The 25986-nt window shown below is 50.4% G+C and overlaps 2 protein-coding genes across 2 annotated transcripts in view; one reads left to right on the top strand and one right to left on the bottom strand.

The window, feature by feature from the left end:
• Window positions 1-1010: 1010 nt before the first annotated feature.
• On the bottom strand, window positions 1011-24589 carry NMNAT2 (nicotinamide nucleotide adenylyltransferase 2). Its single transcript, XM_036388053.2, has 11 exons — window positions 24421-24589; window positions 10057-10145; window positions 9261-9328; window positions 8507-8585; window positions 7363-7495; window positions 6661-6741; window positions 6507-6551; window positions 5650-5726; window positions 4276-4377; window positions 3980-4047; window positions 1011-3870 (listed from the first exon to the last, which is right to left on the bottom strand). The coding sequence occupies exons 1-11, from the start codon at window positions 24503-24505 to the stop codon at window positions 3768-3770; spliced, it is 930 nt and encodes a 309-aa protein (XP_036243946.1). The 5' UTR covers window positions 24506-24589; the 3' UTR covers window positions 1011-3767.
• The window catches only part of SMG7 (SMG7 nonsense mediated mRNA decay factor), a 56529-nt gene continuing 54654 nt past the window's right edge, over window positions 24112-25986 (top strand). The window contains exon 1 of the mRNA XM_036388049.2: window positions 24112-24128. Coding sequence (XP_036243942.1) covers window positions 24127-24128 — 2 coding nt within the window. The 5' untranslated portion in view covers window positions 24112-24126. The remainder of the gene's footprint in view (window positions 24129-25986) is intronic.

The following is a 25986-nucleotide window of genomic DNA, read 5'->3' as shown; positions in this document are numbered from 1 at the left end:
GTGTTTGTCAGAGGCCACCATCACCACTAAGGTAGCTCTCCACAGGGGTTTCCCACTGTTCACCTCAACAGAGCTTGGATGAGGCAAAGACCACAGTGCTCCCTTCACTGCAGCTCTCACGTGGGTCCAGCTGCATTCTGGGGCACTGCACACTGCTCCCACCTTCCTTCAGATGCCATGCAGGGGAAAATGTTTCAGGGGAAATAAGTGCCACCAGATGCTGGAAGCTGAAGCTCTGGTGAAGCCCTGTCCTGCATGCTGGTGAGAGAGGAGGTCCCAGATGGAGAAGGACACTGGGGACTCACCTCTCCTTATCTCTCGAGTCTCTGATAAAGTGGTATCTGATAAAGCACCATCCATGCTTTTGCTTCATGATATACCGAGTATTATGTCTGCTTTACACTTTTATTTAAGTGAGATGTATTTTAGCCCCTGGCATGTGTCTCTTCTCCTGTTCTACAGCATAGGGACAGCTATTAGGGAACCTGTTTTTCCATGAGTTGGCTTTTTTGAAAGGTAGGTGCAGGCACACAGTTTGTGGTGGTTGGGAGTGGGGCTGGCCCAGCCTCATCCCCAGTGGGTGCAGCTGTGAGCAGCAGGTGAGCAGCACTGACAGCAATGAGCCATGGAGTGCCCAGGGGCACTGAGCAACCACCAAAGGGAGCAGAGGGCACACAGGGGCAGGGCATCAACAGGAGGGGATAAAAGGCTGGGCTACAGAACAAGAAGGGCAGAGCTTGCAGCCTTCTGAAGTGGTGAGGTGTTGCTCTGAATGGGTTGAAGCTTTCTGAAATTGCACAGTGATACTCTGTGTACTGTGGCTGTCTCAACTGTGACAGGTAAGAGGTCAATAAATGATGACTACTCTTGGCTAGATCTTGCTTATTGCTTTCTTTTTCAGGCTTCCTCGTTTGGGGGGATTTGGCCATGGGTTATCCCAGCAGTGCAGGCATTTCCTCTCTTGTTCTGACTCAGTCTTGGGGCTGTTTTAAAATCACACCAGTAACATCTCTGTTTTGTTTTGTTTATTACATAATTTAAACATTTTGCTGATAAAGTATTTTTTGTCAATGACTGTTTTTTTCAAATAGCAACAGAAAAAAAGAAAAAAAAAGGCTCCAAAACTTTTGACAAAGGTGAAATTGGTGGCATGGCAATTTCAACCCCTTTCCCGCCCCCCTTTGTTTATTTTCTTTTCCCAAAAGACGTTTGAAGTTCATTTCACTTTCAGCAAATTGACTGTTAAAAAGTGGCGGTTCAAAGACCAAAACCCACAAGCTTCTTCCCACACCTCTCCTGCACCCTGGAAACTCCCATCCTCACCTCCCCAGCAGTCACATGGATCATCACAGATGATTGTTTTCTTCCCACACCCACCCAAAGACATTTTTCCAAACCAGTCCCCGAGCTGAAGGCCCCGTTACAAACCCCCATCCCTCCCCCCATGCTGTGAGTTTTACTGAGCAGGTATGTGAAGGTAAGAGCAGTAGGGCAGATCAAACTCCTCATCCTCACCACAGCTAACTTCACCATCCCAGCCACGTGCATCAGGAGGCCATGGCATTCCCAGCTCCCCTTCTGTGTACTGGAGGGAGGATCAGAGATGACTTTTGGACATGGCTCTTTCTTTCTTCCCCCCCTCCCCATGGTTTAATTTTCCGTCTTTCCTTGGGGAAAACTTGCTCTCTTTGCTCCCACCTCAGAGGTGTTGCTCCCCAAGAGGTTCAGTCCCTCTCTGTGTTTTGGAGGCTGGTTGCCACCACTGGGCTTGGAGCTAAGGAACACAGGGGACATCTGGAAAGGAGGGGAGGCTGCTGTCTGGGGTAACTGGTGTGTTGGGGCGGGGAGGGCAGGGAGGCTGACCAACAGAACGTGGAGAGCAGCCCAGCGAGTGGCTGACACACCCTGGGTGCCTCAGGGCACTCACAGGTGTCGCTGCCAGGGCAGCTCAGTGGGGTGGTGCTGGTGGTGACCTGGCTGAAGGCCTCCCTGGAGTAGGGTCCCCCACACCCTCACCACCTTCTCTGCTTTGGCATCTCCATATCTCCTCATCCTATGGGATACGTACTCAACCACCTGGAGATGCCAGAGCTGGCACTGAGGGACTCAGCTGCCAAATTTAGAACAGTTCCCAAAGAAATCTCTCCATGCAGAGGGAAATCCCTGACAAGGAAACACCTCTTCTGGCCTTTGGGTGAGTCACATCATTTCTATCTTTCTGGGAAGGGCAGTGCCTTCCTGAGAAGTTGTTGACTACTGCTCCTAATATCCTGTCTGCTGCAAGGACCCTGTGGCTGTGGGTTTCCTTGTTTGTCCAAAGTGGCTTGCTGTTCCAGGGATGCCAGCAGCACCCAGCAGGTTGCCAAATTTAGCACAAAGTCCCACCTTGGGAGTTTGCCTGACAGCTCCTTGTGACCCTTTATGGACTTTTAAGGGACAAAATAAAAGAATTTTCACATTTTTCCTTGAAAGATCCTGGAGGACTCTCAGCCACAGCAGAAGGACTGTACCCAAAGTGATCCAAGGTTACAGGGAGCAAAGGGAGAGGAAAAGGTGAGGGCCAGACCTTCCTGATGGCTGTGACCCTCCTCAGGAGCTGTTCAGGATCCTTGTGCCCTAGGGATGATCTGCAGGACACGGCCCTGCTCCGGCAACCCTCCTCTCCACAAGACTTCAGTAACTGCTCTGCATTACCTGTCCTGCTTTACTGTGAGCATCTCCACTAGGATCCATCCCCAGCATCAGGGGGAGTGTCACAGGAGCCTGGCTTGTCCCAAGGGATGTGCAAAGCAGCCATGGCTGGGTTGGGAGGGGGAGGTTATCATGCATTTAATGAGCTCTTCAAGGAGAGGCAGAGAGTAGGAGTGGTGGGAGAAGATGGATGGAGCAAAAATGGAGATCTGGAGGGTAGGGGATGGGGATGGACCTGGCCAGGTTTGGGGTAAATTCTCACCAGAGGCTTTGGCTCACTACCTGCTTCTTTCTACCCCATAATTTCTTGGCCCCATAAAAGGCAGATCCCTTTCTAGGTGCTGTGGGATAGAACATCACCCCACCTTCTCTTTCCTAGGGAGTGGCTTCAGTTCTTGCAGCTAGGGGAAGGTGAGATGTGACATTCTCTCCATAATACTTCAGCAGCAGCGCTTACCAAGGCCTCTGCTGCCTTCTAGAAACGCCCTCTCCATCATTTTCAGGGGCAGGAGGAGGGTTTTGTTATCTGGGTTGTCTCATGGCTGGCCTGAGGAGGTTCCCCTGCCGTGGGGCACTGAGCTGGTTGTGTTACAACTGTCTGCTGCCAGCCAGGGCTTGGTTGGTCACTGGGCTGAGAGGCCCAAAGGGCTCACACTAAAGTTACTTAATTAAAAAAAAAAAAAAACCAAAACCAAACAAAAAAACCCACCCAGATTTATTGAGCTTAGGTTGTGTAAGATGATGCAGAATAGGCAGCCCCTGCTCTGAGCATGCTGGGAAGATGGACTGAGGGGACCATTTCCCAGGGACATGCTGGGAGCACATGGAGCATGTTGCTCCCTGACCAGCCCCTCCTCCCTCCCCATGCACACAGGGCAGGGCAGTGCCCCAGAACAAGAGACCAAACCATTCCCTGGACATGGCTGCACAACAGAGTGTTGGTGCTGGGGGTGAGAGGCAGACACGGGCAGGAGGCCATGGGATGGGGAGAGAGATGGAGACACTGAGAGAGAGAGAGAGGGGTGATGCAGAGCTGCAGGCAGGCGGGACACGGGGCTGTCTCCCTGCGAGGGCTCTTAGCCAGAGGCGTTGATGTACAGCTGGCTCTTGAGGATGTAGTCAATGACAGGCTGGCAGAGGTAATCCACAACGTGTCCATCGCCGTGCTGCAGGGCCAGTCTGGGAGTGTGGGGAGAGAGAAAGGTGTCAGAGCCCACTTGGGTGGGGCAGGTGTCCCTGCAAATGGGGACACCCTGCTCTGTAGTGGGAGTAGCCCTGCTTCACCCACCTGCTTTTGGTGGAGCTGACAACTGACATGGGGTGGTTTGAGTCGTCCTTCACCACCAGGATGTTGTTCTGTAGGGGAAAGAGGAAAACAGGAGTGAAGGGACAGCTTGAAAGCAGATATCTGCTGCTCCAGCCTCCCCACCCCATCCCAGCAATGGGATGACCCATTGCTCATCCCATCCACCAGCTGAGAGCACCTGACCCTGAGGTGCTTTGTGTCCCATGACAAAAGTGTCCCCCTGGGTAAGAGAGCCCTCTCTCAGCCTTCCCTGGGCACACGTGCACCCTCTGACTCACTTTGTACTTGCGGAGGATGGAGGAGTGGTTCATGATCCGCTCGGGGTCTGCTCCATCCCGCGGCACCACCACGATCCCAAACTCCCCGACAATCACCTCCATCTGCGAGCAACACAAAGTGTGGAGAGCTCCATAGCCACCCCATGCAAAACCTCCCACTGTCTGCCAGCCCCACCCTGCCCTGTGAAAGCTGGACCACGGTCTGGAGGACCGTGATGGGGAGTGACTTTGAGGCTATGTCACCAGCCTTTGGCAGAAACATGGAATTGTGCAGGCAAGGGCTCGGCAGTAGATCAAATAAAAGGCAGAGGGTTAAATCCTACTAGTAGATATTGAGGTCAGGCCTTGAGGAGAACTTGTGGCAGAAGGAGGTGACAGCAGAAGAGGTTGCCCAAGGTGAATGTGATCTCTGCCTGGCTGGAAGGGTTCATGAGCAGGATTGGATGTATTGGTCCTGACAGAGGTTTGGGAGGGTTGTTCTTCCAAGCTTGTTTGGCCAAATTTGCTGCTGCATGAAGAGCACTCATAGTGCTCACACCTCTCAGATGAGACAAATCAGGCTCATCCAAAAGAGCTTTGGGTCAGCAAATTCAAGCAGCAGCAGTCTGTGAGGAGGTGCTGCTGCAGAGAGAATTTTCTGCCTGTGCTTTGATTCATTTCTGCATCCTTTGTGCTGGGCTCAGGGCTTGGCTCATTTCAGTTTTTCCAGCCCTTCAAAGGAGATGCCTGCTGCCCAAATGCTTTAAAAAGTTAAGGATTGAAGATGTGGTAACTGATTTTTGAAGGCTGAAAAGTTCAAGGAGGGAGGTTTGTGTTGACTGCCTGATTTCAGGGAGGAGCTGGAGGAGCCCTCACAGCCAGCATGGCTCCAACCAGGAGCAGCAGGTGGGGCAGCAGCCCAGCCCCTCTCCAGGGCTGGTGCTCCCCCATGAAAATACAGCTTCTTCCAGCAAGGACCAATGGTGAAAGGTGTTGATTTGGCTCTAAATATGTTTAATTCCTAACATCTGAACCACTCCTGTAAATACCTTATTTCCTACCTGCATACCTCACTCTGCTGGGATTGGCATCTGCTTGATACTGGCTCCTTCCAAGGAACAAGGAGTGGGAGCACAGCCTTTGGAAGTGCCTTGGGATGAGCTTACCCTCCACCCCAGGTGACATCCTCTGCATTAACGGGGTGCAGTGCTTGGGGCCATGGAAGCCCTATGGAAATGTGCTGGGGAGATGACAGTCAGGGTAGGGATGGAGGAGGCAGTGGAGATGGTGGGCACAGCTCCTGTCATCCCAAGGGACCTGGTGGCTCCCAGGAGCACTGGCTGTGGGAAGCAGAGGAGGAGGAGCGTGGAGGGGTGCCTGGCAGTGGTGACTCACATCTGCCTCGTTCCAGAGGCCAGGGATGCAGAAGGACTCCAGCAGGTCGCTGCCACAGAGCAGCAAGATGCGAAGCTCTGGAAAAGAGAGGAGAGAAGCCCAGAGGTGGGAGCACAGGGGGCTGAGAAGGAACTCCCTCCCCCCCACCCAACTTTGAGGGTTGGCTTTGCAGCTCAGCAAGAAAATTATGCTATGAGAACATTTCTGCTCTGACAGGCCCATAAAGGTTAATTTATTTGCACAACTGCCCGATAAAAGCCATAAACACCCTCCCCCAGAGGGGTGAGAAAAGGTGGCTACATGGGAAAATGCCTCCCTATCTGGCATTCCCAGGTGGCCAATGCTCTGCATGGTGCTAGTGCTAGGATGGCTGTAGTCCCAGGCTGTGTGTGAAAAGGGTCTCAAAACTCCCCATGCAGAGCTCTGGGTGATGTCTGGTGGGGGTAAAACCCCTAAAAGCCTTTAGAGCAAGGGGCACCATGGCTGGTCAGGCAGCCAAAATCTCTGCTGCTGTCTGAGGCTCTGCAGGGCTGCAGGCAATGCGGGCATGGGGGGACACCACCATGGGAGGCCAAGTTTGATGGCACTTGAGGGGCCTCTCAGGAGAGGGTGCCATGGCAGCTCTGTGCCAGTGCTGGGAGCTGTGTCCCCATGGCACTCCCTGATTTCAGGCTGTTGTCTGTCAACAGGACTAGGCTCAGCCCAGTTAGAGCTCTTTCTGTTGCATTCCTGAGCCCCAGTAGCTGGCACCAAGGTGAGATGATCCTGTGTCTGCCAGAGCTGCCATGCAGATGCTCCCAAGCCATGCAGCACTCACCCAGGAGTTGGAGCAAGGTGGGGAGGGGCTGTGTACTCACCAATCTCCTCATATCTCATCACTGTCCCCAGGTTGGCATTTTCATCTGAGAAAGGGCAGCAAAAGAGAGGTTGGTGCCCAGCCTGGAAGAGGGGTTGGGAGGAAGGGTGGGGAGGGGGTCTCTAGAGGAGATGCTGGACCTTTCCTCTACGTACCCACAAAGGTGAAGCGCTCCATGGGCGGGCGAACACAGCAAATCCGGCTCAGGCTTTCTCCCACCTTCCCCAAGATCTTTGCTAAAGGGGAAGAAGGAAAATTAATGGGAGGGAGGCTGTGCCATTAACACTTCCACGTGCTTCAGCCATCCTGGTTCTGCAAAATGCTCCTGTGCCTGAGTGTGCAACTGCTCCCAGCATCTCCCAACGCCTCCTCTCACGGTCTTAACTCCCAAGAGTGCTCCACTCTGCTTTGAAGGGACCAGCTAGGCAGCTAAAATCACGAAGAAAACCGTAAGATGTCAATTTTAATGGAATTTAAGTAATGTTCCCTCTTCTCAGCTAATACCTTAATGGTGCACATCCCTCTGACTTGTAGGGAACCCCACTGCATCATCTCTCCTGCCTGTTCATCCCTTGGTACCGGGTAGCCTTTCCTTTTGTTGGTCTTGCTGCCTAGACATCATCCAGCTGAAGTCCAAGGAGATTTCCATTTTAATCTGCTCTTGGCTTCTGCCCTTGCTGTGCTGGATGCTGACTCCTGCATCACACCCCTGCCCCACCCTGGACTTGCTGCACCAAGGCTGATGAGACACCTGTCCAAAATTAAGGCGATGGAGCACTGGTCTAATATTTGGCAGCCCTGGCTGGGAGGTGGGGGTAAGCAGCCACCCCTCTGTGCCCTGTGCCACCCTCACCCACCTGCAGTGGGCTTGCTGGAGACGCTGTTGTTGTTGTTCTGGTAGATGTTCTGCGAGGACTCGTTCTGGGGCTGGCCGATCACAGGGGTGATGGAGGGCGTGTTGACATTGGACAGGATGCAGCCAGTCACTCTCTGCAATCAGGGAAGGATGTAGTTGAACAGTGTCTTCACCCCAGCAACCTCACAAAACCTTTCTGACCCTGTAAAAAGCCTCTCACCCCTGGTTCAAGGTTACCTTTGGTGACAGGCACATCCCAGCTCACTTTACGGTCTCCAGTCCCATCTGACCTCACCAAATGGGCCTGGGGCTATCAGGACCCTGTGGATAACCTGTGGCTTGTGTTTAAGGTGGTATCAACTTTTTTTGTGTGGGCTAGCAAGGAGCATATGTGTCCTCTTCCACTCCACCCTTCCCTGCAGGAAAAGGAAGGTACACCAGCAACTCCCTGGCTTCAGCACCACAGTGCCTGGATGCATTGGACATCCTGCTGGGCTGGCTAATGCCACTCCTGTGCCTCCTGTCTGGGCTGTCTGTGAGCTTGTACAATGCTCTTTCATCCATTTCCTGTCTTTGGTTTTCTTCCTATATCTCAGTGTACCAGTAGCTCTGCTACCCCTGTCACCCAAGGGCAGTCACCTTCCTCCTTGGCTTTCAGGACTGCCTGGAACTTTTCCTCCTGGCGTTGTGCTCCCTGGGGACCTCCCAGATGCTGAATTTTCCTGTCAAATCTCTTGGTCAGGTTCATACAGTAGTTCTGGCTCAGCTGGTGAGCAGGGTGGCCCCTCCACCCCTCCCTCCCTCAGGGAGGAGGAAGCAGGGTGTCACTAATGGTGTGCCCATCCCTGCTTTGAGTCTGCCTTAAGCCCTGCTGCCCTCCTGCTGTTGCTGGGTCCAGGATGGCTGCTGGCTCCAGCTGGAGGGCTCCATTTCCTTCTGCCATCAGGGCTCAGACCTCAAAGCGGCTGTGACAAGGTCTCACCCCTTCCAGGTCAGGATTTCACGGTGCTCCTGCAAGCCTTCTTGCTGTCAGTCTCTGATGTGTTTTGACTGTTGACGGCCATGAGCTGGGGAAGGGCACCCCCACCCCTGCAGTGTCCCCATGCCCTCACCCTGGTGCACCCACGGTGCAGGGGCTGCCTCACCTTCATCAGGTCACGGTGGTGCTCCAGCACGCTGCAGGTGGTCTGCCAGGTGTCCTGGTAGCACTCCCAGGGGTCCACCCTGCCAGGAGCACAGCAAGGCAACAATGCTGCTCATGGCCACTGCCTGGACCTCCTGCCCATGCCACCTCCTGCCCACTGGGCTGGCCAGCAGTGCCATGAGCAGCCATCCTCGATCCCTCAGCCCTGGCATGGACCATGTCCTTCCTCCAGCCCCTCTGCACAGTGACCCCTAACAGCTCTGGAGAGGTGAATGCTGTGCCTGGTCATCTTTCCATGCTTGGTACCCAACTAACCAGCTTTTTTTGGCTTGGATGTGACTATGTGTGTCACAACCCTCTTTCTGTGGGCAGCCCAAGATGCTTCTGGTGTCACATCAACCACCAGATGCCACATGGCAGTGCTGGGAAGGTGAAAGTCTGCAGGCTGGTGCTACATGTGTGGGCAGGGAGGTGCCACAGCACAAGGCTGGAGTGAGCTGAGTGACTTTGGGTATCACCCAGACACCTCAAGGCTCAGTGAGGGGCTTGAATGACTCCCCAAATCCTGAAGGGTGGTGTAACCCTCCTCATCTGTTCTCTGCTGGACTGGCAGGGGAAGGTTTCTGATTTTTAGTCAAGCTTGGGCTGGGAGGAAATTCATCCTGGAGCTGCGCCAGCTGGTGGCATCTCCACTGTGCATGCAGGACTTTGCCCCCCTGGTGCAGGGAAGGGGCAGTGCCAGCTGTGCCACCCACCTGATCCAGTCGGAGGACTGCACGGCCAGCTGGCACATGGTCAGGCGGTGCCGGCTGGAGACCAGCCCCTGCACGACAAGGGGAAGGAAGAACACTCATGAAGCCTTGTGCCCAGCCTGGCTTGCAAACCCTTCTGGGGCAGAACATCAGGCTCACTCGTGTGAGACAGGCCAGGAGGATTCCTTCCTGCCCACAGAAGTTTATTTAAGCTCCTGTTTGCTGGAGGGGAGGAGTCTCTGTTGGGCTCAGCCCTGGCTACGTGCTCCGGTGGTGAGATTTGCTCAGCAGCACCACTCCCAGACCTGGGCTCCAACGGGGCCAGCCTGAGGGGGTGATTTCTTGATGAAATTAAATTCCTCCAGCTTTCAGGAGACAAGTGAGCTCAGCACTCCTAATTTCACAAGTGCTTCTAAAGGTCACTCATTTGCATAATTTTGATATTTCCCCCTGCCTCCCCCCCCAAAAAAACCCCCTAATCTAAACAATTTGCTTTGAAATAAATAAAACTAAAAAATTCCCACCAACCCCCACTTAAGGCATCACCACCAGTACTGTTTTGGATGGGAATGTTTCTCTTTGCTGTCTTTGACTCATTTTAGGGTCTCACTACAGTTTTTATCTAAACAGCAAGAGGTTTCCTCCTCTCCCTTCTCTCTGAGACTTTCCCAAGGTCAGGAGCTGCCCCAGGCAGAAGAGGGTTGTGAAGGGACCATGGGTCAGGCAGTGCTGCCCAGTGCTCATCTCCCATTTCAGACACCATCTCAGCCAGGAGGCAGAAGGGAACTGGGGACAGCACCGTTTTCCCGTAGGAGTCGTGCACGGGCGAGACGATGCCGCCGATGACGATGAAGCGTCCGGTCTTGTGCAGGTAATCCCGGGCTCGCTCTGGAGGGGGCACAAGGAAAAGGTGGAGGGGGTTTAGCAGCACCCACTGAGCCCTGCACCACCATGGCAGCCACCAGCCATGGCCCAGCCAGTCCCTCACAGCCACACAGCTGCTACATCCCTCCCGTGTGCTCCCTCCCATCCCACCGTGTGCTGCCCACGTCCCAGCTGTGCTAAGAGATGTTCAGTTTCAGGCTGGTATTTCCTAAAGGTGGCATTGGAGGATAAAAGTGCTGGTGACAAATTGCCAAACTCGCCTGGTCTCCTACATACCTACCCCAGTTACTGAGACAACACCAAGGGAAAAGAAGATAAGGAAGGTAAGAGCAAAAAGGCAGATAAGATTGATGAGCCATTAGAAAGTTAATTTTTTCTTCAAGATGTATAAAATATTTTGGATTTGCAAATAAAATGAGCATTTCTGAAATGGAGGTGGTGATTTCAGGACCCATTAGCCATCCCAAGATGTCACTGTGCATCACATCCTTCGGGCACTGAACTCAGCGTCTGGCACTGGCCTGGGGGAAGGTGAGAGGTCCTTCCTGAAGGGTGGGTGTTCCCAGGGGGGCAGTGGCTGCCACATCCCTGGCAGTGTCCAAGGCCAGGTTGGATGGGGTTTGAAGCAACCTGGGTTAGTGGAACATGTCTCTGCCCATGACAGGGGCTGAAGTGGGATGAGCTTTAAGGTCCTTTTCAACCCAAACCATTCCAGGATTCTAAGTCACTTGGGCAAAATTTTTCATCCAAATTTTGAAATTTCTGCTCAGGAATATTATCCAGTTACTGTCAGTTAAAAGTAAATTAAGGAAAAATAATTGCTATGGACCTTTTTTCCCCCTTGAGGGCATTGAGCAGCCTCAGGCCTCTGTGACAGCCTGTGGGAAATTTGCCAGACTTAATATAGCCTCTTCCTCAGACTCACCTGAAATCCTCACTCTGGCTGCCTTCCCAGCTCTTGTGCTTTGGACACACCAGCCTCCAGAGAGGGAAAAGTGGGCTTAAATCATTTGATTGGTGCAGGGAGTAAAATTTGATGCACCAAAATTATCCTTCCTGCCCTCAAAATCCCATGAGAGCACATGCAGCAAAACACAGTAGGCTTGGGTTTGGTTTTTTTGCACAGGCAGGGAGAAGCAAAGATTGATGGATCAGCATTTACCTTTTTTATCATAATGCAAATTAAAATGCAAATTAAAAGAAAAAGGAAATTTCCTAACAAAAAAGATGCCGTTGAGTTTTAAATGAACACATCCTTTTCATTATTTCCTGATTTGCTCTGACTTGATTTTCCTTGCCAAAGGAAGATTAAAAACACTGATCTGTCCCTCTTATGTCCCCTTTATAAAGTTCATCTTTCAGAGGAGCTGAACTCTTTGCATGTAAACTCTGCTTCAAGCTCTCAAGGGTGGCTGATGGTATTAATCTGCTCTGAGTTCTTGGTGGCAAAAGTCAAAGGTTTTCCCTGGTTTACCAATATCTCAAGGTCTGTATTTAAACAGCCTGGCACCCTCTCCACATCTTCAGACAACCTGACCCATGCTGCTGGCATGTCCTCTCAGCTCCAGCTTCCAGCTCACACCAAACATCCACCACCACCTTCTGCCTTAATAAAACATTTCTTCTGCAGAAAACAGGCCCTGGAACAGGATGCACTGAGAAGTTTTGGATACCTCGTCCCTGGAAGTGTCTAAGGCCAGGTAAGCAGGGGTTTGGAACATCCTGCTCTAGTGAAAGGTGTCACTGAGGGGTTCCTGATGGCCTTGCAGCACTCAGGGAGGGCTCTGCTGCTGGCAGGAGAGGAGTGCTGCTGCTCTGTATTGCTGTCAAAACTGCTCATTTGGGATTTAACCTGCACAATCTGTAAAAATGAGGCTGCTTTCTAAGTTGGCATCTACATTTCCAAGAGCTTGTTGTCTATCTCAGAAACACTACATATAATTTAAATATGCAAGGGAAGTATTTGGGCAAATGTGGGCTAAGAAGCAGCAGTACAGTGTAGGGAGTGTGAACACCTGCCTTCTGGTTGTCTCTTGCCCATAACTTTCCATTCCTCTTGTCCTCTGTCACAGATTCCCATCCCTTTCCCAGCCCATTTCTTGCCTGTTGAATACCTGTGATGTCCAGAGATCACACCAGACCACAGAAACCCCCTCCAGTATTTTCATTTTCAATGAGCACTTTATATCCTGCCACAGCAGTGCAAGGATGTCAGCCTGTAAATGCAGAGCTCATTCCTTGTCTGGAGTAAATTGTCTGTAATGCTCCAGGCAGCCTCCATGGCTTTCAAACCTTGTTGACATAAATAAGCTCGGGGTGGTGGCTCTGCCAAGACATGCATTAGCCCCCTGGCAGGCTCCTTGTGGGATGGGAAGCTTCCAGCCATGGCTCTGTGCCTGGCAGCTGCTGGCTGACCACAGCCTTGCTGTGTTGGGCAGGGACAGGGGTGACACTTGCACCCAGCCCAGGCACTGGTGACACTTTCCTGCTTTCCCAGCCCAGCTTTGCTCACCTGCCCTGCAAATGCACTTCAAGTATTCTCATCCCTGCTGCTTTCCTGAGAGACAATGATAGGGAAAGACCAGTCAGAGGATATGCTCCAGGGCTACAAAACTGAAAAGTGATGGCTTTGTCCAGTGTGAATGAAAAAATAGCATCCCACTTGCCCAATAGGAAATCAGTCCTTATTTGAGAGATGTGACTTTTTGGAGGTTCTCACTGAGTATATTTAATCACAATGTTTGGGCTCCTCTCCATCACCTAAATTGACGTTACTGAAATCAAATATTCCTCAGATTCAATTTTTCAAGGTGCAATTTCAGATTGTATTTGCTTTGCCTTTGTACCTGGTTCATCTGCACCCCTAAGACTTCCTTTTTTCTATTTTTTTTTTCTTACAGAGTAAAGCCAGAGGCCAGCTCTGATTTATGCCCTTCCCCCCACAGGGGATTGAAGCTGCAGCTTGCTCACACTGTGCCAGCTCTCTGAAAACACACACAAGGTAGCAGGGAGGCAAGAAAGCTCTGCACAGCCTTCATTGCATGGCCCTGAGAGCTGGGACAGAGAAGTTGCACAGCCACAGGTGATGGAAAAGGCAAAACCATTTCCCAAGTGTCTCATTTTTATTTTCAGCAATTTGGCCTCTGACATCCTTGGACAGGAGATGGGACATAGCCATTAAAATCCCTTCTTCTGCAGGAGAGAGTGACCCAGATATGCCAGCACACTTTGTTTTATTCTCAAGCTAGCAGCACTTGCAGGACCTAAATGGTGCTTCCAGAGCTCAGTGTGGGCAAGGAGCCAGCAGTTACTCTCAGTCTCATTGAATTATGTGTATGTATATAGATATATATATATATATATATATTAAAAAAAAAGCCCTCTCTGAATGCCAAATCAGGGATGTATTCATGAGAGGTGTCCTCCTCCCAGAGCCCAGCTCTCCTGCCTACCCCAGAGCCTTGTTCTGGGTCCCAACCAGTGTCCTCACCCACTGTCAGATCTTGGTCAGAGCTGAGGAAACTATTGGCATCTCCCTTCCCTGGGCTCCCAGAAGAAACATTTCTACCAGAGCAAGCCCTGGCTGCTCCTCAAGAGAGGTCCCTCCTTTGGGAAGAAGCAGGAGACTGATTCTTCACCGTGGGGTTGGCCCTTCCCAAGGCAAGCCTGGGGAGATCCTCATGTCCCACTGACCCAAATAACCTGTCCTACCTCGTGCTCAGTGCCTCCTAGACAATTTCAGTCAGATTCTCAGGAGACTTCTAGCTGGTAGAAAAATCCCATTAAGCCCCCTAATGATTTTTTAAAAGATTTTAATCTCTCAGCTAATTGCTCTGTTACACTTTTCCCCACCCCATTAGTCCATAGCTGTACCCAGGCACTGTGGAAATAACAAATATGGGAAGGGCTTTGTAGGCACATAGTTTGTGTACTGAAAACTGGGAGTGGGGCTGGCCCAGCCTCATCCCCAGTGGGTGCAGCTGTGAGCAGCAGGTGAGCAGCACTGACAGCAATGAGCCATGGAGTGCCCAGGGGCACTGAGCAACCACCAAAGGGAGCAGAGGGCACACAGGGGCAGGGCATCAACAGGAGGGGATAAAAGGCTGGGCTACAGAAGGGTGGACACTTGCAGCCTTCTGAAGTGGTGAGGTGTAGCTCTGTATGGGTTGAAGCTTTCTGAAATTGCATGCTGATACTCTGTGTACCGTGGTCAGTCTCAACTGTGGCACGTGCTGTGACAGGGCTTCAGGTGTTGCTGCACATCAGATTTATCAGCTTTTCATAAGCACAAAAAAGCACTGGCCACCAAATGCCTCAAGGTTTGTGGTGGAAGAGGAGGCTGTGAAAGGCCCTGAGAGGTGATGCTGCAGGACCTGACCCTGCCAGCCCACCCAGGTCCCCACCAGTGTCCAGCTCAGAGCCACACAAGTGATGACTAATGAGACTCATGCTATCACCATCTGTTGACCACTCCTGGCTTCAAGCAGAAATGTGAAACTAGGTGTTTAAAACTAACTAACTAAAAAGAATAAAAGTAGGAATCTGAGTCACAGTAAGCTGATCTAGAAATAGCAGAGCATTTCCTAGAGCCCCAGCCAGATGGGGCCTGGGCAGGGGGCCTGGCTTGTCCCAGAGAATCTGGGTTTCCTCTATGAAGCTGTAGAGGACAACCTATTTGATATAATTGAAATTGAAGATATCCTACTTTTCCCTCTTTTATTAGAAGTGGAGTATTGCAAGAGTCAGTGTGTCTGAGAAGTTACACAGGAGTCCAGGAAGAAGAGTTCTCAGGCCCTAGAGCTTGAGAAGAAACATCTGAGGAAAAGCATGGCAGAACAATCCAGGCTAAGATGCTTTTCCCTCCTGTAGCTGCTACTCCTGCTGCTGTGGAGTGGGAGGGAGCCCATCAGCTGAGCAACATAAGAAGCACAAGGAGCTGCTTCTTGAGTTGAAGTGCCACCAGCTCCTCCAGGGAGGGACTGATCCTACTTGTCTGTGATCAGCACAGTGCTGCCACTCTCTCCACTTGTACAGAGAAGCAATGTAAATTATTGCTTGGAGATCTCCACTCTGGTATTGCAGGGAGAGCAGGGACGTTCTCAATGCCCTGCTGGATCTCACCTGAGGGCAGCTGAGTGGGTGGATGTGTTAAACACCTCCATGAGGTGTTCAGCACCTGGGTATCTCAGAGGTCTTGGGGCTAAAGAGATAAGGGAAAGCATCTAATGGGATAAAAGCAACTCTTAACAGATGGTTTGATGGGGCTTGGAGCAACCTGGTCTAGGGAATGGTGTTGTAATAAAATTATCTTTAAGGTCTCTTCCAAAGCATTCAGAGATTCTAAAAATGGTTGGAGAAGAGGCCTTCACCTAAAGAAGGTTTTTTGAACTGTCTTCTGCAGGACAGCACTGAAACAACTTGCTTAGAAGCCCTTGGAGAAGGATTGAGCATTTCTAGGTAAGGTGATTTTTTTTGTATACGTTGAAGTGGAAAGTGAAAGGTCATGTACATTTCCCTGTCTGGTGCATTAGCTGTCACCCCACCCAGCAAAAGGGTAGCAGCAAAAGGCAAGATTTTCACTATTCTGCCGTGGTTTTATATGTCACTTTAGTCAAAATGTGGATAGAACATCCAAAATAGGACAGGCACCTTAATGTATATCCCTGGAGAGGTCCCAGTCCCCACCTCACTCAGGGAAATTGGTGTCACACGGTGCCTTTAAAAAAATGAAAGGGAAATAAAACCCCAACAGATTTTCACACTTGTTTTCCAGTGCCCTAATTTCCCTGTGGAAGCACTCTGTTTGTTTTCATTTCCAAGCTGTTGTAGCACATCAAAGGCAGAGCTTTTTACGTCCTGGCATGTGTGGTGCTGCTCCTTTGGGCTGACACGTGGCAAGATCACAATCCTACCAGGAGCAGAGGATTTATGGTTCCCAATTCCCCATGTAGCAGGGATGAGGAGCCTTTGTCCAGCTGGTCTTGGGCTGACCCCTGGAGCTGACATGGAGCTGACCCCTGTGTGTCTGACCTAGGGCCTGCTTTGCTGGCAAGGTGTCTGAAGATGCTGACCTTGTGTGGGATCTGTGTTGGCTGAACCAGGACTGTGCAGGCAGGCAGCATCCCAGCTACAGAGAGGCAGAGAGGCAGGGGGATGCTGGTCAGGGTGTGGGGTGACAGAGCCATGGTAGGATTTCAGGCTCAAGGTGACACCAGAGCGATGTCACATTCCCATTACTGCAGCTGTGTAGCAGTGAAACTCTGTCTCTTTGCAGACCCATTCCCAAGACCCCATTTTCCCCAAAAAGAAATATCAGCCATGTCTTTGCACAAAGCAAAGGTGCTAGAAGCATAGTTATGTGTTTAAGCATCCCCAACCCAGCTTGTCCTGGGAAAAGTGGATTTTCTGCTTTCCCTTGCCAATGAACCACAGAGAAACATCATCTCCTCAGGGAAGGCTTAAGCTCAATTAGGGGCTGTTGGATTTTCAGTGAAAATAGAAACCTTTGTGTAGCAGGGGCTGTGCAAGTTCTTCCTTGCCTGGCTCGGAGATGGGTTCTCCACCCATCCCATGGGGACCTCCTGTGCCTCCTATTTCAGCTCTGAAACAGACTTATCTCAGTTAATCTTCTCCTGGGGCAAGCCCTACAGTGGCTTTTGAACATGCATATTTCTGAAGAATGTAGGCTTTTCTGTTCCCAAATATTGATTTAGCAAATTTCTGCTGTTATGACCAAGATACATCCAGTGGCTCAGGCCAACTGAAGAATACTAGTTGATGTTGAAAAGGGGGAGGAAAAAAAGTGTTTATGTGCCAGGTTGCCTTTTCCAGCAACAATAGTGTTTCAGTGGAATGAGAGCTTGTGCCTTGGCCCTGGTTTATTTTCAGGGCTGTTATGGGCACTATTGACTGTCTCCACACAGAGCATCTGAAAATCTCTCCCTGCTTGGCTGGGCACTGGTGGCATCATGGAAGTGCTTGGATTGAGGGGTTATAAATACCAGAGAGGGCATGCTCATGTCAAAATCCAGAGGTGCCCTGGCTTTGTCTCTATCTTATGCTCATTTTTCAGTCTTTAGAGGTTGTTGGGTCTTCCCAGAGCTGCTCTGGGCTGCCTGGTCCCAGCTGGAGGTTGAGGTTAGGGTTAGGATTAAGGGTGGAGGTACTTGTGCTACACTTTCACACAGGTGGACTTCCTTGGCTCAGAGGACCTCTTGCAGCCCCCCAGCCTTGCTGCCAGAAGGGATTTTGGAAGCCCCAGGGTTCAGAGGTGAGGATGCCCATTTTGGGCCAGTTGCCACTCAGATGCAGGAGCATCAGCACAGTCATGGCCCACTCCTACCCCCGGCCCCCATCCCTGGGGTACCTGACCCACAGCAGCCTGGCAGCAGAAGGATGTGGCTCCCCCACTGCACCACTCAAGCAGTTAAATGAGCTGCCCAAGGTTACATGAGAGATGTGGGCTGCTGGTGTTTAGCATGCAGCTAATTGATACCTTGGCACTGCACAGGCTGATGTTAAAAAGCATCAGAGAAGACAGTGCAGGAGGTGAGAGCATCACAGTGAGTGCAAATGGTTTTTAAATAGAAGCAGAGCCCCTGTTTCCTTCTTGAATGAGGTTGTAGGACTGGATTTCTCACTGCCAGGTTTGTTTATAGTCGGTGGAAGTAAAAGGAGGTATGTGGCACATTTTGGGAGGTGGCATTATCATAGAGCCAATGTGATGTCTCAGAGATTGTAATAAATGCTGCTAAATATTTAATAGCTTATAAATGTTTTAAAAGAATCTCTGAATAGTTATTGATGGAGTTGAGTCTCATGCTCAGGAAAACTCCTCACTCTGGGTTATGAAGAGGAGATGCTTGAGATGCAGGAAGCTGATGACAAAGGCTGTGAAAAATGAGTCTGTATGGGGTGCAGTGATGGGAATGTGACATCAGCTGATATGAAACGGTGCCCAGAAGAGCCATGGGTGCTGCTCTGTCCTCCCAGCAGAGCAGTTTCAGTGTGTTTGGGGCGGGTGCTGGGTGTGCTGTGACCCAGCCCCCTGGCACCAGGGCCGGGCTGGCGGTGTCGCTGCCGCGCTGAGCCAGGGGCACATGGGCCAGGCACAGCTCACCTTCCCAGAACGCTCGTTCCGAGGGAAGGGCTCGGCTGCTCGCCGTGATTTCAGCGGCTCGGGTGTCAGTGGGAGCTCCTCCGCTGTGTTGCAGAGGGATGGATGAGCAGGGATGCCGCAGCTCCCCGTGTCTGACGCATCACCCGGGGTGATTTTAGTGAGATCTGTCCTGGCTCTGCCCTGGACAAGTCATCCCCACTGCGCTCTGCCGCTGCTGCTGAGCTCCAAAGCTGCTCAGCCAGCCTCTCCCTGTCTGTCTGTCCGTCCTCCCGGAGCCGCACGGCACCTCCCGCTCCATCCATCGATCCCTCCTGCTCATTGCTCGTTCCCGTTTCAGCCGAGGAGGAAATGGAACCACGAGGCAGCCTCACAGGGCCCCACTTCTTACTCGTGTTGCAGACAGCAAAGTCTCTCTCAAGCTCCTGAGAAGCTTTTGTTAGATGGAGGGGGAAGGAATTTTGCTCCTGGACATTTGCAGATGTATTGTTATTGAAGCAAAGGGGAAAGGGTGAAGCTGTCACACTGCTCAGGCATTTCTCCCAGCTCTGTCCCAGGCAGCGACGCTCTCATTAAACTGCTCTGCAGTTCAGTCATCTCAATCAAATAAGAAAAAGTGATTCTTGAAATTCAGGAGCCTGAATTAACAAAAGCCTCAGCTCCTGCCTCTTCATCCCTCTTTACTCAGAGAACTCCATCCTTTCATCTCAAATCCCTTGCTATGGGATGCAGCAGCCTCAGTGCTGCTCCTCTACAAGGATTGCAGTGCACAATCAAAGAGCAGCCCGCTGAGATTTTTAATTGCTCAAGTTTTCCTAAGAACCAAGCAAGAGGGTTTTATGTTTGATAGCAGAGTCCTCTTTCATTGTTTTCCACCAGAAATGTTTTATACCCAACTGTTGGTTGGGATATTAACTCTCTTCAACAACAGATGCACATAGGACCTAAGGAAAATTTAATTAGACAAAAAGGAAAGAGTAGTGGGGATTTGCTGACTTTCAGGGTTCAGGCTATTTACTGGCAGTGTTTTTCTGTGCAAGTCCAGGTCCTGGGCACTGCTTGAAATGAGGTAGGTGGGGAAACTCCATAGTCAAACAGCTTTAGAATATCTGAGGTACCAAAACTCCCTATCAGGAGTGACACATCTGAGTGACACCTCACAAATCTCTTCCTCCCAAAGAAGCTGGCCTGGAGCAACCCATCACCCCATAAATCCACATGCAGGAGATGAGACAGTCTGGATACAGGCAGATGATACAGATTTGATTAGAATCCTCTGTTTGCCATGAAGTGCTTCATAGTACCCAAAAACTAGCTGTTAAAAAGCCAAGTACCTGTGACTAAGTCAGAAAATGTCCCATTTTTTGAGGGGGTTACCCAACCTGCTGCCTCTGAGACCAGCTCTGAACATCACCATGGACCCCAAACTCCACCTTGCTGGACTTTGTGGGCACTGTGCACCCAGAAGGGAGGGAGGAAGGCTGAAATCTCCCTCTGCAAGAGCAGGGAGGCCCCAGTGAAGCTCTGATACTTGCAGGCTGATAAGCAGAAGTGGAAAGAGGAATCGAGGGGTCATCCAGTCCCTGGAGATGAAGCTGTTCTTAGAGCTGGGCAGAAATAAAACCGTGGTTGATGAGCAAGGCCTTGTGAATGAAGCCAGAAGTTTGCACATGAAAAGAATGGATTGTGAAGAATTTCAGAATTTAAAAAGGCAAGGAAAAAAATGTCTAAAGGGCCAAAATAGGGGGTGTGGGCAATTCCAGAGGGGCCTTTTCTTCTACAATTGAAGAAAAATGAATTAAAGAAAATAGAGGGAAAAAAAGCCGGTATCAAAACACAGCATGTTGTTTGACCAGATACCATTTCACTCCACCAAAATCCTCATTTCAGTTTGAAGAAATCACCAGAACAATCCTCCAATTCTCACATATCCACAGGACATTACAAGCCCTTCCCACTGCAGAACCTACAAAGAAACTACATTCAGCACCTTCCTTCCAAATCCAGCTATTTTTTGGCTCTGTCTCCAACTCTGAAACACCATGACAGAGAACCTGGAGCCTCTGACCTTGTCTGGTGATGCTGTTAATCCCAGCTTTTTATCCAAGACAATCTTCAAGATGAACTATATTTTTTTTATTGAAAATTTTGCTTTCTACCTTGCTCTGCAGAGCTGCCTTTTGGTTTCCAAGCTCTGGACACAGTTGTGTTAGGGCTCCCTGAGCTGGGACCACATGGGGAAGTGATTTAATTGTCAAAGCAAGCACGAGCTCGCTGTCTGGCAGAGTGCCAGCATGGGCTGTGGTGTGTGAGGAGAGCTGCATGGATTAGGTTTTGCTTCTGACGTTGGTGCCTTGGCTTTTGTCCTTTGGGTGGCATTGCTTGCACGGGAAGGGAGGAGGAGGCAAACTGAGAAGATGCACTTTAGCCAGCTGGGTGTCTGTGCCACTGAGTGTGCCCCAGTGCTTTGTGCTGAGACCCAAAATCAGCGTGGGGATGTCTCAGGGGTTCCCCTCCTGAGCTGGCTGCAGGGCAGGGGGGATAAGCAGCAGCCCATGTTCTGTGCTCCTCTGAGTGGCAGCAAGAAATGAAAGTGAGCATCCTGGGGTTGGTGTGTGCTGGCTGAGGTGAGCAGGTGGGCTCCCTGCATCCAACAGTGGTGGGGGTTTATGTGGCTTTAATGCAGGGCTTTGTCCTGAATCTTATTTTTCTTCTTTGATTTGGCTCTGCTTTTTCTTTTAGATAGCTCCTTAGGTTATAAATGGAGTTTCATTTTGGGTTAAAGACCACCAATGTTTATGTCAAGCTTTGGAAAAAACCTTTATCCTCTCTGTCCTTCTGTCTTTCCTGCCCACCACAGTTACATCCCAAACTTTTTCTCATAGCCACTGGAAAATAAAGCTGGAAAATACAACTGACATTTGTGATTCAGAACCCTCTCAAAGCACAGCTGATACCACAAATAACTCGGAGTGTTTTCAGGACTATGTGGGTGTTTGTCTCAACCCCTTGGTAGGGATGGCTGTACATGACTGTGTCTCACCTACTTTTTTGTTATATGTCATATATCTTAGGCAAAGTATTAATTTATATGTATGATATTCATTTTGTATACACAGATACCATTCAGCCTCATTTGGGGAGCCCCAGTGATCCAGAATTTTAACTGGCAGATGAAGCAGGGAGCTCTGTTGCAGTAAGTTCAGCTTCTTACAAGGTTCAGTGGTGGGATGCAGTTGCAGATTTGGGATTGTAAGAAGAATCCCAGCTTTCTGAAATCCCAATGATGAGTCTTAAATTCGTATGACTGATGGAAAGAATAACTCAATGGGAATCTTTCTCCCACTAGAAGAGACTTCCACATAATTAACTAATCCCCTATTCAGGCACAAATCCTATGGGAAGAGGTTGGGTTTTGGTCTGAATAAAACATGGTAAAATCTACACTGAGAAAAATGATGGTTGACATACAATGGTGTGTTTACAGTGAGATACCTGAGCAAATATTGTACTTGCTTTTGGCTTAATTAGTGTCATATGTTAAAGAGATAAATAGTCTTTCTCTGTGTTAAGGAAAAAATCCTCCTATTAGGTTCTCAAAGCCCAAATATTTGTCTGAATGATGAAGGCGTTATTTTTTGGCAACAAATTCAGCTATTTGAAATGCATCATTTACAGGATAGAGCACTGTTTTGGTTGGACTCTTCTGGCTCTAGTGCGGAGCTAGAAGAGTAACACAAATTTTGGTTGACATTCCAATGGCTTCACAAGATTACACTTTTTTTGAGGGGAAGTGTTCCTCAAACAAAAATGATGATGGATTTAGAAGCTAAATTCTGTGTCCTTTCCTCATGGAAGTCTCCTTTGTCCTTACCAGGTATCTCAAGTATTGTATTTCAGGAGCTCTACAGGACACGCGCATAGAAAAATTCAACATCAAACCACCCTTTTTGAGCTAAAACCTGTCTTCCTGAAAGATGTCTGAGTATTTGTTTACAGCCTTCCTGTGACAGAGGATCCACCAGGTACCCAGGTACTTTCTCATACTACTTGATTACCTTCACTCAAACCCACACAACAGATTTGTAGTTTGAAGTGGTTGCATGATCCACTCTTGGCATCTCACCTGTACTTATTCTGCTGAGCAAAGTTGCTCACTTTCATCACGTATCACATATCCCTCCCCTAAGCATAGGGCAGGGATATGTGATACCCCTCAACATATTTAAGGATGGATCTAGATGGAGCCTCCCTAGTCTCCTGCCACAAAGCCTGGCTTCCAAAACTAATGTAATTCTTCTCACTGTTCCTCAGAGAAGGGCTTTGCTAATGCTGTACATGAAAATAATACAACCTTTCTTTTTCTGCTTGATATTCCCCTGCTCATATCTACAAGGGTCACATTTGCTGCTTTATTTACAGCACCACACAGAGTTTGCATTCAGTGGGTTGTGCACAATCCCCCCTCAGTCCTTGACACCACTGCTGTTTGGCAGAAGACATTTGCCTTTTGTTTATATGTGAAGTGTGTTCTTCCCCGCTGGACATATGACTTTGCCTTTGACTCTGCTGTTGAACAAGCCCTTTTCATCAAACAACCAGAGTTAGGCAGCACAACTGACTCATTACCAGCAGGAATTGCTATTCTGCCCACTTTGGGGTCATGGCCACTTTTTGCCATCAGGGATTATATATTTTCTTTCACATCTTTGATAAAGATACTGAAGAGCACTGAGCAAAAAGAAAATCTTACTGTGAGTCTATAAGAACATGCACTGCATACTAATATCTCACTGATCCTTCTTTTCTAAAATACATTTTGTTACTTGTTGTTAGTCCACTGAATAAGGGCCACATGGATATCTTTAGTGTTGCTTAATCAAAACAGGACTAAATGTGAATTACAGAAATCTTTTTCATCAGTGGTTGCTTCCATCAACCAAGTCCTTGTAATTTAATTTAATAATTGTTTTTATTTTTAAATAGTTTCTCTTGATCCTTGTTGGTAATTTCTTTTTGCTTAGGGGATAGGATATATTTTTTTTTTTAATTTCAAGCATATTGATGCCCAGGCCTACATTTTGCTGCCACTTATGAAATGGAATAACAATATGATCCTTTGCATCTAGAAAACCATCATTTTCTAACCTGAGGTGCAACTCATTATGTTCTACAAAAACAAGGTCTAATGCAGAAATACCCCAAGCTGATTTCAAGTATTTTTATATAGTTTATATATTTAGAAACTTATAAACAGCTTTTTGAAACCCCAGGGATGCTTCTCCATTGGTAGCACACGACCTTCAGTCTCTGCTTCCCAGCCTTAAATCTCCAATCAGACATAAAGGATGAATCCTGTCTCTGCACTCCAGGGTGGTCTGCAGTGGACACTTCACCCTCCCAGGACTCCTCCAGGGCCAAGGGAGCCACTGTTTGCATTGGGATTTCCAGGCATTTTGAGCTTTACCCAAACAGTATCTACGGCATGTCAGACCGGCTTTGATGGAGACTGCCCTTCCTCTCTCCCTCCTTCCCTCCCTCTTGTCTTGCCAGGCTGTAGCAGTGATTCCAGCATCCCCATCCTCTGTATCATCACAGGGACGCTCAGTAATATCCATCATCTCGCACAAACGTTCCCGTTCCTTCAACCTAGTATCAATCTGATGCTTGAGTACTCCAATATCTCCATTAAGTGCCTGTATTTTTGTTGACTTTTGTACCTGGCTGTGGCTGCTTGGTTCTATCTCCTCCCTGGTCAGAGGAAATGGAAGTGCTGCAGCGGCTGCAGTCTCGCAGACCCGAGGACGAACAGCAGCGGACAAACAGCGCCAGGACCGACCCCGGGGGCTGCGGGCCGGGAGCGTGAGAATGTGAGTGCAGAGGGGGGGATCCCGGCCATGCCAGGGGGACAGCCCCACAGGGCTGGGGACAGCTGCCAGGGGTGGGAAGCGGGTTCGGGAGGCCCCGGCGGTCCCCGCCCGCGGCGCCTTCAGCACCACCCGCGGCGGACAGCGCCCGGCCCCGGGAGCGGAGCCGCGCTCGGAACGCGCCCCGAGCCCGCAGCGGCCCCATCCCCACATCCCACCCCGGGGGCAGCCCCAGGCGCTGCCCCAGGCCTCCCCCCGCCCTTCCCCGGCCCGCCCCGCCGCCGCGGACACTGACCGAACATCTGGATGTGCCCCTTGGTGATGGGGTTGAAGCTGCCGCAGGCCAGCAGGATAACGTGGGTCTTGGTGGTCTCGGTCATGGTGCGGCCCTGCCCGGCCCCGCCGCGGTCTGAGGCTCGGTGCGGCTGCGGGAGGGAGGAGGGCGGAGGATGGAGCGGGGCCGGGCGGGAGCGGGGGCGGCGCCGCGGCTGCGGGAGCCGGGCCGGGGCCGCCCCTCGGCAGCGCGGGCCGGGGCGCGCCCCCGCGGGGTCCCGCACACGCGTGTGTGGTGTGCTCTCGGTGTCACAGCCCGCGGGGACAGCGGCACTCGGCCCGGCACACACACAGAGATGGGCACGCACCCGCTCTGTGTGCGCTCACAGCCACAGGGGCGCGGCAGGGACACGCCGGCATCCCCAGGACTGAGGAGATGGAACGGGAGGTTCAGCCTGCAGATGAGGAGGCTGAAGGGTGACCTTATCATGGCCTACAACTCCCTAAAAAAAGGGTGCAACCCCTTGGGGGGTCAGTGTTTTCTCCAGGCAACCAGCGACAGGACAAGGAGACATAGTCCCAGGCCGACAGACATCAGGAGGAATTTCTTCACAGAAAGGGTGATTAGACATTGGAATGGGCTGCCCAGAGAGGTGGTGGAGTCTCTGTCCCTGGAGATACATAAGGAAAGGCTGGACGTGGCACTCAATGCCATGATGTAGCTGACAAGGTGGTAATTAGTCATAGATTGGACTTGATGGCCTCAGAGGTCTTTTCCAGCTTAACTGATTCTGTGATCTGCACAAGTCAGTGCTCATGAGCAGCAACATGTGTTCCCCCTGCTGCTCAGGCAGTCCCTGCATAGGTCTCCCAGCTGCTCCAGCCCCAGCACAACATTGCTGCAGCCCATTAGGGAAAATAACTTGTGGGGCTTCAGCTTCACCCAACACATCAATTTCATTGCCTGAAAGAGACCAACATTAAATAGATGCTATGCAGTCACCAAAAACCAGACTTTACTGCAAGGCAAACTAGTACCAGACTACCCAGCTGTCTAATTCTCTAAATGTCTCATTTGTAGGACTGCAGCATTGTTGTTCTTCACTAAAGAAGCTCCTTGCCCTGAGCAAGAGTCAGCAGAGCCCTCTCTGCCTGCAGCCACTAAGAGCTGCATGCAGCTGCCTTCAGCCCCTTCCTGAAGGCTCTCCTGCCTTATCTCTGGCTCCTACATACAGATTTTTCTCTCAGCAGGGAGTTTTTTGCCACCAACAGGTCTCCCTTGCTACCTTCATCTGTCTTCCTCCTCTGTCCTTAAGAGGACACTCCCCAGACATTAATTTCTGCCTTTTCATGGCAGAGGCTTTTAGCCCTACCCACAGCACTGTGCTGTGTTTCTCCATGTCCTGCTAAGATTAATTATTAACAGTCTTTTGCTCGAAAATTTTTTCCCTCCCAGCTCAGCCAGGTGCTGGGATACTCATCAGCCTGAGTGATATGAAGGAGCAAGACCACTAGGGAATGAACCTAGGAAATCACTGTTCGTCTCCTGCACTTTCCCACTCAGGATGGTGTCCTACCCCCTTCCCTT

This window comes from Molothrus ater, chromosome 9 (assembly GCF_012460135.2).
Source record: "Molothrus ater isolate BHLD 08-10-18 breed brown headed cowbird chromosome 9, BPBGC_Mater_1.1, whole genome shotgun sequence".
Taxonomy (NCBI): Eukaryota; Metazoa; Chordata; class Aves; order Passeriformes; family Icteridae; genus Molothrus; species Molothrus ater.
Note: the sequence above shows the minus strand (reverse complement) of the source record. Positions and strands in the feature narration are given on the sequence as shown.